Source organism: Lutjanus erythropterus, chromosome 19 (genome assembly GCF_056507025.1).
Source record: "Lutjanus erythropterus isolate fLutEry1 chromosome 19, fLutEry1.hap2, whole genome shotgun sequence".
Taxonomy (NCBI): Eukaryota; Metazoa; Chordata; class Actinopteri; order Lutjaniformes; family Lutjanidae; genus Lutjanus; species Lutjanus erythropterus.
The window spans coordinates 28,213,440-28,226,118 of NC_139335.1; the positions used below are offsets into that span (position 1 = coordinate 28,213,440).

General features: G+C 40.8%; 1 protein-coding gene across 1 annotated transcript in view; it reads left to right on the forward strand.

Annotated features, from left to right (window-relative positions):
- LOC146310028 (voltage-dependent T-type calcium channel subunit alpha-1I-like) overlaps window positions 1–12,679 on the forward strand; it is a 151,862-nt gene that overhangs the window by 123,924 nt on the left and 15,259 nt on the right. Inside the window, exons 30-31 of the mRNA XM_084745182.1 lie at window positions 2,974–3,429; window positions 10,872–11,021. Coding sequence (XP_084601308.1) covers window positions 2,974–3,429; window positions 10,872–11,021 — 606 coding nt within the window. The remainder of the gene's footprint in view (window positions 1–2,973; window positions 3,430–10,871; window positions 11,022–12,679) is intronic.

A 12,679-nucleotide genomic window follows, 5' to 3' on the forward strand; every position in this document is an offset into this window, starting at 1 on the left:
TAACAAATACATTGACAGGTTATGTTTTCTTGGTTGATGTAAAGCTATAATAACAAAGACATTATTGTCTTTGTTAATGTCAAGTTGTCATAACAAATACATTGGCAGGTTATGTTTTCTTGGTTAATGTAAAGCTATAATAACAAAGACATTATTGTCTTAGTTAATGTTGAGTTGTCATAACAAAGACATTGACAGGTTACATAGTCTTGATTAATGTCAAGTCGTCATAACAAAAACATTTCAAACAATGTTGTTGACTTTTTATTAGAAAAGACAACTGAATGAATGACACATAATGACAACATTCATGAACAGTCCTTTGCGTTCATGACAGGTGTCATGTCATGGTTATGACGGTGTTATATCAGCGTTATGCACCCCCTTTCAAATAAGCTGTTTCTTCATTCAACTTGCTTGGTATTTGTGCTTTAAAAGTACGAAAAACAGAAACAAATGAACCAGAGAAAACAGTCAAGTGATGAGAAACAGACAAACTCTTCCTCTGTTTCTGCCCTCCGCCCTTTCTTCCACTGTAGCGATGCTTGCTGATGAAAAGGAAATGTGCTTGCTCAGCACCAGGGGCACAGATTTCCTTACTGATGGGCAGGGGAGTGACTGTGCCTCATTGCACACACACACACACACACACAAAACACCAATTTTCCCGGCACACACATCTACCACCACCAGCGGCTATGACCACTTCTGCGCACACCTACAGTAGGCTTCAAGGGGAATAGAGATTATTCTGGAGCGTGTCGGGCGTGGACCATTAAACACACACTGGATACAGGCAGTGTGGATGGTGGCGGGCCATGAAGCAAAGCAGCAGGCCGCAGATGCTCCCGTTCAGAGTAAATCGCTGTCATTTTAGCTGTCAAATTATTACCTGCGCTATGAGAGAGGTAGACCTGCTTTGGTTTAGTAAGAAGCCGGTGAGGCAGAGTGGTAATTAGCCATGCAGTGATGATAGGGAAAAGAGGAAATAATGAGGGAGAGGAAGGCAGGTAAGAGGGCAGTGGGGAGATGAGGAGGAACCAGCTAAGTGTAATAAGTGGGAGGATGAGAGGATGGGAAGGGGGTTAAAAGAACTGACCAGTTATTATGTTCTCTCCCCTCCAGAGGGAAAATTACAGCAAAAATGAAAAAAAGGGCGGCAGAGCAACACGAGCGCGAGCAAATAGAGATTTGGAATAGGAAAGAACAAAAATATGTAAAGAAATATGATACACACGGAGTGAAGGCTTAAAAGGGAGATGTTGTGTGAGGGAGCACAGTGTGTAAATGTCATGCCAAATTAGATAGAAAAGACCAGCTTCAGCTCAGAGGGCTAAAATTGTTATGTGTGGTCACAGCCTGGGTGAGATATGTGTACTTCCTCCAGAAAACACTTGTCACTTTGGTTCTGCTCTGACTGAACTCCACTGCGCGCATGTTAACCAGGCTGGAAAAGCACTAGAATAATGCTACAGAGGGAAAAAAAATGCCTACTGCTGTTTTGCATAGAAGCAAAACAATTAAGATTATGATGATTATACAAGCTGTCATGAATACAAAGAGCCTTGTTAACATGCATTCTGTTATTACCTAAAATGTATTTAATAAGGATTTTTTTTCCATTGTGGCTGCTTTAAGCAATGTGAACTGTAAACACTCATGTGTCATTTCTTACAGTAAAATCTAATCTAGTGAAAAACAGCACTAAACTATAGCCTCATAAATTCACAGAAAATTACAACCCTGATTCCAAGAAGAAGTTGGGGCGCTGCGTAAAATGTAAATAAACAGAATGCTATAAAACTTTTCCACCTATATTCTACAAAGATATTTAATGTTTAAGCTGACTAACTTTTTTGTCTGTATACACTCATTCTGAATTTGATGCCTGCAACATGTTTCAAAAAAGTTGAGACAGGAGCAATAAAAGACTTGGAAAACTTTTGAATGCTCAGAAAATACCTGTTAGGAACGTTTAAAAGGTAAACAGGTAATTGGTAACAGGAAGTAGTATCATGATTGGATATGAAAGGCCATCCTGCAGGGGCAAAATGCAACATTTCTCAACAGAAAACTACAGGAATTTATGGATTTCACCATCTACAATTCATAATATCAATAAAAGATTCGGAGAATCTGGAGGAATCTCTGCATGTAAAAGGCAAGGCTGAAAAACCAGCATTTAATACGTGTGACTTTTGACCCCTCAGACAGCATCACATTAAAAACTGCACTAAAAACCCACATAATTGTATTTGAAAACCGTTATCAGTAAACACAATTTGTCCCTGCAAGTTAAGACTCTACCGTGCAAGGAGAAGCCATTTATCAACAACATCCTGAAATGCTGCGGACTGGTCTGGGGCCCGAGGTCATCAAAGATGGACTGACACAGAGCAGATTTTCAGAAATCATGGCCTGACTTGCAGCCCAAGACCTGTCTCCCAACGAAAATGCGTGGTGCATTATGAAGCGCAAAATACGACAACAGAGACTGTTGAGCACTTGAAATCGTATATGAAGCGAAAATGAAATCTTCAAAGATTTGTACCCTCGGTTCCCAAACGCATCGTTCAAAGAAAAGGTGATGCATCACGGTGGTAAACGTGCCTCTGTTGCAATTTTTTTGGAACAAACTGCAGGTATTAAATTCAGAATGAGTGTTTGGTTTTCAGTTTGACCATTAGATATGCAGGTCAAAAAGTTTTTGCAAATCATTACAGTCTGTTTTTATTTACGTTTTACACAACATTCCAAATTTATTGGAATTGGGGTTATAGAATTCTACTGGGGTCTAGAGGGTTAAAGTGATCCTGTCATTTAGTCCGCTTCCTGCATCTTCACAAAGCGGTACACCTGATAGCTTATCTGTGTTGTCTCTTTGAACTTCCTCTACCACGCTGTTAGTCTTCCTCCACTCCTAACCAACCCTGCCCTGACCCTTTTCTCCATCTTCTGCCTCTATGACTACAGGACACATTGCGGGAGTGCCCACCAGACCATGGCACCGATGTGGACTATGCCTGCAATCCTAGCCTTCAGTTTATCTCGCCCATGTACTTTGTCTCCTTCGTGCTCACCGCCCAGTTCGTGCTCATCAATGTGGTGGTGGCCGTGCTGATGAAGCACCTGGACGACTCCAACAAGGAGGCCCAAGAGGAGGCGGAGATGGATGCGGAAATTGAGCTGGAGCTGGCCCAGGGCACCCTCTGTTGCATGGGCGCCCCCGGTTGCGGGGGTGCAAAGATGGACAAAGGACTTGTGGCTGCTGGATCAGGGCCTGGAGGCACAGTGGCGGGGAAGGAGAGAGGAGGTGCCAGAGGTGAGAAGGGAGAAGGAGTGAGGAAGATGCGACACGCAGCAGCCGCTGCGCACCCGGGGGCGTACAACTCCCGTGACTCCAGCCGGACCTTGTACTCACCAGCACAAGTGAGTGTGTGTGAGAAAGAGAAAACAAGACAGTGTGTGTATTCTCCTGATAGTGTGAAAGGCCAGTTTTGTATGTGTGGTGTTTGTATGTGTCCCTGTATGTGTCTGCAAGTAGGGATGTCTCAAGCTGATCTGCAGATATATCAAAACTTTTTTTTGATTATGGATCCATTTTGGCTACACAAAAATCTAATCCTCACTCATTTACATCCATCTCTGATCCTTTTTTTATTATATCCCAGATGTGACTTAGCTGTAAATCAGCTGTAATGCTTTGCTGTGATTCTGTAAAGGGATATTTCAGATTTGTTGAAGTGGGATTGTATGATGAACTTATTGATAGTCAGTATATTAATGGTCTCGCATAGCCAGATCGATATCTGCAGTGCTCAACACTGTGTTTTTCTAAACCAATCGCAATCGTCCTGGACGAAGCTAAGACCGGGATGCAGCGGTGGGGTCCCCGCTACATAGTATCAGGGTTGGTATCTGAGGATACTGTAGAGAAACAGACAAGAGTCCCAGCATGAACGCTTAGCATTGCACTGTTGCAGATGGGGTCAGCAGATAACCATATAGTTTAGCCACTTAAATAAAGGCATACTTAAAAAAAATGATATCTGTTTAAGTGTATGCTATATTTTTCACTGGTTTACCTTGCCTTCAGAAGGGCTTTTCACACTGCATATTAATTGCTCTGGGCCATCTTAACCCTGGGCTAAGAGTTAACCTTGGCCCCTTTTTGCACACATATTGCTATGTCAGGGTTACACAAAGCACAGGGCTTACACTGCACTTCTACTAGCCCTGGGTTACATGTTTGCTGGTACACCAACTGATGTTCCGGGACTACTCAGCTCTTTTAGCCCCGTTCCACACCCTGCTCTGGAGCAGGGCTAGCAAGCCCTAGGCTAAAGTCAGGGTTAGCCCACTTTGGAATGTTCCAGGATTGTGCCAGTGTGAAAGCTTTCTTAGGCTGGGTCTAACAGCTTCTTCAGCCTGGGGCTAAATGCAGTGTGAAGACAGTCCTATAATTTGGTGCTACATTTTCACAACCGTAATACTTCAGGACTCTAATGCATAGGATGACATATTGGGTCAGAAAATTGCAACATCAGACTGAAATCAAATTTACTACATGCTGTAGGCTGGGGTTAGCACAGTGCACAAATGACTGTATGTTTACCTTAGCTACATTGATAAATTAAAGATAACCTTCTTTATTACATAATCCCGTTACATGTAATTAGTTACTCCCCAAGACTGACTATGGCTACTACACAGACTATCGATAAGTACCTTTTTCAACCCCTCTTAAAAAAGTTTTAACTATCTCTTTAAAACAGTGGAATGATTACATAATGCAGGTCATCGTAAGGAAACTGCAGAGAAACATCAATGGTGGCCAGCGGTTTCTGCTAAAATGACTGTCTGTGCCAGTAAGATATTGAAGGAGCTGTGGGCTAAAAAATGAATAAATAAATGTTTGCCTTGCAACTGTTTTAGCATCATTTTCCACATGAATGATGCTTCTATTTTGTCGACAGGGGGATAAAGCGAAATTGCCTGAAAATCAAAACCTTCCTGCAGTGTCCACTCTTCTCTGGAGGAACTCTCTGGAATAACTGCTTTAATAATTTCCACGTAGGCCCAGTGTGCACTGCAGCTGTCTTATGTAGGAAAATATGAATTTTGGATCAGACACAGTCTCAGCAGATAGTGGATGAGAAACAATTCGGATCAGTATCTGGGGCAAAAGACCTAACGGAGACATCCCTACTTTGGAGTATTCTTTTCTGTTTCTCTGGCTGCCTGTCAGTTTGCTTCTCTTTACGCAGTATCAATGCGTTAGTTCATGCAGAGAAAATTACACATGCGATTCACGGCCTGGAAGAATACAAAAGAGGTAAACAATATGGCAGTAATTTCTGAACAGTGGTGGAAGGGTGCTGACACGGGGGAGAGAAGAGAATCATTGCTCTTTTCCTTTTTGTAAAACTGAGTGACAGCCATATTGCATGATTATACTTAGTCATTTTACCAATTTCTTTGTGCAACTTGTTTGTACTTTTGTTCTTTTTCTTTTGCAGATTTTATGAGAAGGAAGGGAGGGCAAGAAAGGTTAAAACATAAAAGGAGGGAATCAAAAGAAAATGCAGATATATGGAAAGAAAGAAAAACACACTAAGTTGCGCCTTAATGGCAACACTGCACGAGTGCAATTGTGTTAAGAAACCAATGAATATGAATGTAAAGGCATTGGGCTGGAATTAATCCAAACTACTAGAGTGATATCAGGCAGATAAAAGTCAAGGCTGGGCCATATATTTTCATTTTACCTTTTAAAAGTGTGTTTTCCTTCACTGAAGTCATAGCAACCCATGTTGTCAGCAAAGAGAGATGAGCAATTTCTCAATTAAGCTTTTTTCTTTTCTCATTTAAGTTTTATTAACCTTTCAGCGCTCACATGAGAGCGTGTGAGCTTGCAGATGTACACGCACAGGTTACACTCTTGAAATGATAATGTCGCCGCCCACGTCTGCATGTGTGAGAGTAGATGGTCTCTAATTTCTCCTCGCAAGTGTGACAGCAGAGGCGCTTGCTTTATGAAATCGCTAATGATAGTCTGAGATAACCGCGCAGAAATACACAGAAAGATGACTCATCGGCTGCCACGGAGTGTCTCACCTTTGTAGAGCTAAAGTTGGCTGCATGGAGCCATTTTTAGCTCGGTGTTGGCTGACAAAAGGAACTTAATGCAGAGCAGGGAGAACACACTGGCAGCATCCTCCCCCTCCTCTCTCTGTCTCCATCTCCCCCTCTCTCTCATTCTCTGTCTCTCAAGTGATGCAATAAGGGATCTGGCAGACCAACGCAATTTATTCAGTGCACAGGTCCTGGGGTTAGAATGTGCGTCTGTGTGTGTGTTTGTGTGTGTGTGTGAGTCAGACTTCTGGGTCATATTTCAGACTAAAGACCAGTTAATTGGGGAGGGCTTGTGCAATTGGGGAAAAAGCTGTGACCCTTCCTATGTCCCGCCCCTTTTCACTCAGTGCTACAATAACACTTGAGCAAGCTTAGTACACTTGGTCATTTCCTTTTTCCTGTACTTATGCTATGTGCTAGGCTATCTATGTCTATGTTGAAAAGAAAACCATAGTTGAAGATGCTGCTCAGTGACCTGTAGAAAAAATACAGTTTGCTAATGTTAGCAAAACCAGTTAGCTATTCTGCATCACTCATTAGCTAGCTAGTTAGCATGCATCTACTTAGCAAGATGTATCTGCACAGTGCTCAGTGCTGGACGAAAGGTCTGGTTCCACTCATTATCATCTTATTATAGGGGAAAAAACACCCTGGCTTCTATGTATTACTTTAAACCAATCATAATTGTCTTGGGTGGTGCAAAGCCCAGGATGCAGTGACGGTGCCCCTGCAAAATGGTGTCCGGGGGGAACTTGTTTTGGTGGAACAGCTGCTGCAACAGCTGCTATCTTATTTACATTTGTACAAGAATTGCATCTTAATCGATCATTGGTAACATCAGTGATCAAGCAATAGATTACTCATTTTTTAAAAAGTACATAAAACATTGAAGTGTTTTTTTCCCTCAACATTTTTCCCTTTTTTTCTCCCTCTGTCAAAGCTGACAAACATAGCAGCAACATATTGCATCTTCTCTGACAGAATTATGAAGCCTACGAAGCATATTAAGACCTACCTACTTAATCACATATACTTGAGTATCATGTGGAGCAATCATGATAAAAATATATGTCATATCTTTATTTGATCAATTCAATTTTTAGATTCTTAACAATAGATTAATCGATCATCGATTGATTGTTATCATCCCTAGTTTGTACCACTTGCGACCCAGGTGCTGATTTGCCATTTTAGCGTGTAGACTCCTAGCTCAGAGGATGCTGTTGTTTTCCTGGTGATGAAATAGTCATCCAATGGGAGGCTTATACCCACAGAGTACAGTCAGTGAGTCAGACTACCATTTTCACTAACATTTCCCAGCTAGTTAGCTATCATTTTGCGAACATTAGCTAACTCAACATGTGACTACATGTCGCTTTTACACGAAAATGAGAAAGTTGTCCGATGCAGCAAGTTTGCTCAACTGTTATTGGAGCACAGAGCAAAAGGGGAGGGACTCAGAAAGGCTCAATTGGGAAAAGGCTGATTTTGGGTCAGTGGTTAAGGATAGGGTTAGGGTAGTGAAGGTTATTTCGATGACTCCTCCCGCCTCATCCATCAACTGAGTGGTTGAACTTTATCACAGCTCTCCATTTCCATACGGAGTCCGTACTGGATTGTTTTTCTCTTATCATCTAGTTCCCTACAGGATATTTCTGACTTCAAGGTTCTCTGCCTTAAAGGCCGATAGAACTTTTATTGGGGGTGGTGTTTGATTAAACTTGTGTTTGTCTAGTTATCTGGCTATCAACCTGATTTGAACAATGTGTCGTATTTAGGGTAAGTCTCCAGTAGTGTTGTAGAAGCCTACTCAAGATCTGTCCCGGTCTCGACACGAGTCTCAAGACCACTTTTTGAAGGTCTCGCCGCATTGTTACTCGGCCTCGTCTCGTTCTCAGACAAAGAGGACTTTAGAATTTATTTCAAGACCGGCCAAGACCACAACTGCGGGGATATCAGCTGTTCAGTCAGATTTATTTAACTTCATCACTTTGATTGGATCTAAAAACTCCAATAACAAAAACCAATAACTCAACTAGTGTCTAATTTGAAAGTTTTGTCACTGTTAACAGCGGATGTCAGACAAATCACGTATAATAAAATTTGGCTACCAAAGAGTTAATCTGCAAAACAGAATGGTACACCATACATATATGAACAGAATTTCTTACTTCAATGATCCATAAAATTGAAGTTTGTATAGTCTAAGAGTGTTGATAGAGCAGTTGATTTAATAATATACATAGACTTCAAGAGCTCCTACAAATGGTGTTTTATAATGTGCCATAATATAGAGTGAAAATGTCATTTTTTGGCTCTGTGGCGAAACACTAGTAATATATTGCACGGAGACTAGAGGGGACACTGTAGGAAGTCGAGGCACACGGAGGGAGAGAAAGCGAGGGAATAAGAGAGGAGAGATAATAGCTGAGCCAGTGACAGTCAGATAGACGCAGTAATTAATTTCAGCCCTCTCCTCTCTCTCTCAACTTCCATTCCCTGTAGACGGGCCCTATTGTTGTCCACTAATACAGTTATTAATGGAGGCCAGCACATAGGCCACCACAGTCAATCAAACATTATTTTTATATCAAGCTCTCCACCTACACAGAATGGACTATCTTGAGGCTGTCTGTGTGAGAGATAAAAACAGAAGAAGAGTGTTTTTAATACATGCATGTATAACTGGATATGGCAGAGTCAGCCTGGCAGCCAGTTTGTCTTTGCGCCAAAGTGTGGCATAGCAACACTGTTTCATAAACCAGCATGATTTAGCTGTACTTAAATAGCTGGCAGTACACTCTTAAAAATAAGGGTTCCACAGTGGTTCCTCCTGAAGGGTTTAGGGTTCAACCCAGAACCATTTACTTTTGAAGAACACTTTTTTTGAAGAGAGGATTCTTTGTGAGAGTAAGGGTTCCATTAAAAAGCCTTTTCATCCAAAGAACCCTTTTGTGAAAGAAAGAGTTCTTCAAGGTCTTAAAAGATCCTCACCCTTAAATATTCAAGTGTTTATCCCCTTAATTCATTTTACTTTTGTTCTTGTTTTTTTTTTTTTTTTTTTAATCTCATTTGTAGAATACAATATGGTTCTTTGTAGAACCCTCCACAGACAAGTGGGTTATAGGTGAAACCCCAGAAAAAAAGGGTGTTTTTAGATCACACTGGATGAGTTTTAGATGAAACCCTTCAAGTATAAAAAGGTTCTTGGTAGAACACAGTTTTTACTGAAACCCTTGGAATATAAGGGGTTCTCGGTAGAGCCAACTTGATGAAACATTTGGGCTATAAATGGGTTCTTTGTAGAACTTCCTGGGTGGATTATAGATAAACCCTTGGAGTATAAAAGGGTTCTCAGTAGATCCTCCCTGATGGCTTGTCATTGAAACCCTGGAAAGGTGAAAGGGTTCTCGGTAGATCTTTCTTGATGGGTCCTGAGTGACTCCTTTAAAATATAAAAGAGTTCTCGGTAGAGTCCCCTGGGTGGGTTCTACTGTAGATGTTTCATCTACCCTTGGAATTTAAAAGTGTTCTTGGTAGGACACTCTGGGTGGGCTCTGTTAGACCAGCTTTTGTCAGATGGTTCTAGGTAAAACCCTTTATCTTGGGTTCTACATAGAACATCCAAAGGGACAATCCAAAGAACCCTATTATGGTTTTAGTTAGAACCTTCATTTCTAAGAGTGTACAGTAACCTGTCTCTTGAATTCTTAGCCCCCTCATTTTCAAAACATGAGCCATGAGTGATTGTAATATAACAGTGTGAGTCAGAAATGTGTGTTTGCATAACAGCTCTAAGTATAGTGCTATAAGCGGCGTTGTAGAAATGTGTTATGAAAATAGACTTGTGTGGGGATTGAAGAGGAGTGACCTTGTTTCGCTGTATCTTTTGGGATATATCTGCTGATGTAATACAGTTATTTTGGCTGTTGTGAATGCGCTACAGGCACAATGTATCCAATTCATTGTGAAATACAGTGCCCTGCCAAGAAACACAGAAATCATTTTTAAAGTAGTTTCCTTTTTCTGTCAGTCTCTTTCCCTTCGCTGCCAGATTGGTTTTTCCCAAAAACCAATCTGCCAGATGAGATTCAAGCAAGGAGGGATCATTTAAGTCGAAGAAAAAGCCCTGACTGATTCAGTCTAAATTGCTTTAAACCTAATAATACCCAGAGCACAAAGCAAATGCTTAAATCTTAAATTGTTTCAACAAGGTATTGAACAGCCTAATTGAGGTGATATATCAAATGTAATTGCACCACTCTCAGAGCTCAAGGCTTTGATAGTAAAATTATGTGTTACTTGGCTAATGAGGGTTTGGAGTCATATTATTGTGGAGCCTTTTCCAAAAGAGAACAGTGTTTAGCCCTAAAGGCCGACAAAGTATGATGGGGAATTTGTTCTGGTCTAGTTTTACATGATCTGTGACAGAGTGAATGTGCTTTTTTTAAATTTTTGTGGAGGAACTGTAGAAAGCTTAGGTAGTGTGAAATGTACATGTGTGTGGGTGATTATACACGTGTGACTGTGTGTATGAGTACATAAGTATAAAAGCAAACCTGCGTGTGCACACGGGCACTTTTTTAACCCTTACAATGGTGTATGCATTTCCCCTGCGTGTTCTTTGTCCTCGCATGTCTCGCATGTGCACATGTTTGCGCCTGCGTGCGATACCGGTCTGCCGGCCTGCGTCCCGTGTGTATGTGTCCGTGTGTGTATGTGTGTATGTGTTCCAGGAGAGCCAGTGGCTGGACAGCGTATCTCTTCTCATCAAGGATACTTTGGAGGGGGAGATGCTGATGATCGACAACCTCTCCGGTTCTGTCTTCCACCACTACTCCTCTCCTCCACCCATCTGCAAAGACTGCAAGGGCCACCCACAAGAGGTACCAGCCTGAACACACATGAATATACACACACACGTAATACAAACACACACACACACACACACACACACACGATAAGGGCAATAACCCCAGATATTAAAAGAAAAATCTCTAATATAAAACGACCATGTTATCAGAAATTACAACACTACAGCCACAGTGTCCCTCTTTGGAATTTCCATTCCAGGCTGGAATGTTTTTGTATTAATTAATTAGAATTCAAATTAATTAATGCCAAATGTTCGCAGAATGGGTTTAGAGTGTGTTTATGAGTCATAATGAAAACATTAAGAGCCTTTCAGAAGGAGCAGATGTTTATAACAGTTCAACTGAGCAATATGTTAATGGAGTCTTGCACCCAGTAAGACAGTCAGTCTCTGAACTCCAACTCCAGAGTGTGTGTAGTCAGCTGATCAGTGCAGTGGGCTTTTGTTTTCAAGATAACGTCACTGAACAATGACGGACAACTGACAGTTATGAACAGCTGATTAATTCCTCGCCGCCCGGTCTTGCTGTTCTTTGGCCTTACAGCTAGAGAGCTGCACGTTTATTCAACCACGCAGCAGCCAGACTGAAATATAAGCTGGAGTATCCATAGTGTATTTTAAAATGCTGCGGTCTTTCAGGGTGTCTCACCAATGGCTACGCTCATAACCAGGCTTACTGCTTCATTATCATACTTAGTGGTGGGGAAGGGACAGGTCAGCTTTGAAGCTTTTGAAATGCATGATTGCAGTCAGAAATGTGAGGGACCCAAAATCATTGCTGTAATGCTGCAGATTGTCATATAAATGGAAATTAAAGGAGAAATATATAATATATTTACTGTATTAAATGATAAAATGACCATAATATGTTATCAGAGATTAAACATGCTAAGAAATACTGTATAAAGCTATATTATATATATATTTTCTATATTCCTCCTTTAAACCAAAGATTTTTTTTTCTGCAATGTCAGCACATTTTTACAGATTATCTTCTATATCTAGCTATTGGTGTACATTTCTGTATGAGCATGCATATTTTTTCATATCAGGTGAAGACAGCTCTGCAGCTCTACTCAATCCTGGTTGAGACAGGACTTCTGTGCCTTAAAGTAGGATAAAATATGGATCATTCTGAAAAGTATGTCATATATTTACTGTACTTAATCACAAAATGACCATGATATGACATCATCAGAGATTAAGGAAACATGCTAAATTGAAATACTTGCTTCTCTGTTCACAACGCTACCAGCCAGCATGTTCTCCTTTGAAATTTCCATTCCAGGCCAGAATTACTGTTTTTGTTTGCCTGTTTCACGTTTATCAGAGTTAAAATTAATGCAAAATGTTTTTCCATGTCTGTCCATGTGTTGCAAGAAATCATTAATAATCTTTTAAGAGGAACAGATGTTTATAATGGTTAAATTGAACAGTATATTAATGGAGTCTGGCTGACAGTAAGGCAGGCAGTCACTGAACTCCAATCTGAAGTGTGTATTTTTTCACAGCCTCAGTTATAAACAGCTGATCAACTTAAACTGTAGGGCTTCTAATCATGAGGACGCAAGTGGAAACAACTAACTTTAACTGTAGATTGTATATTAAATAGAGATTCAGCCTACTTAATATGCCATTTATGGGTCAAATTCATGATTTGGATAGCAGTAC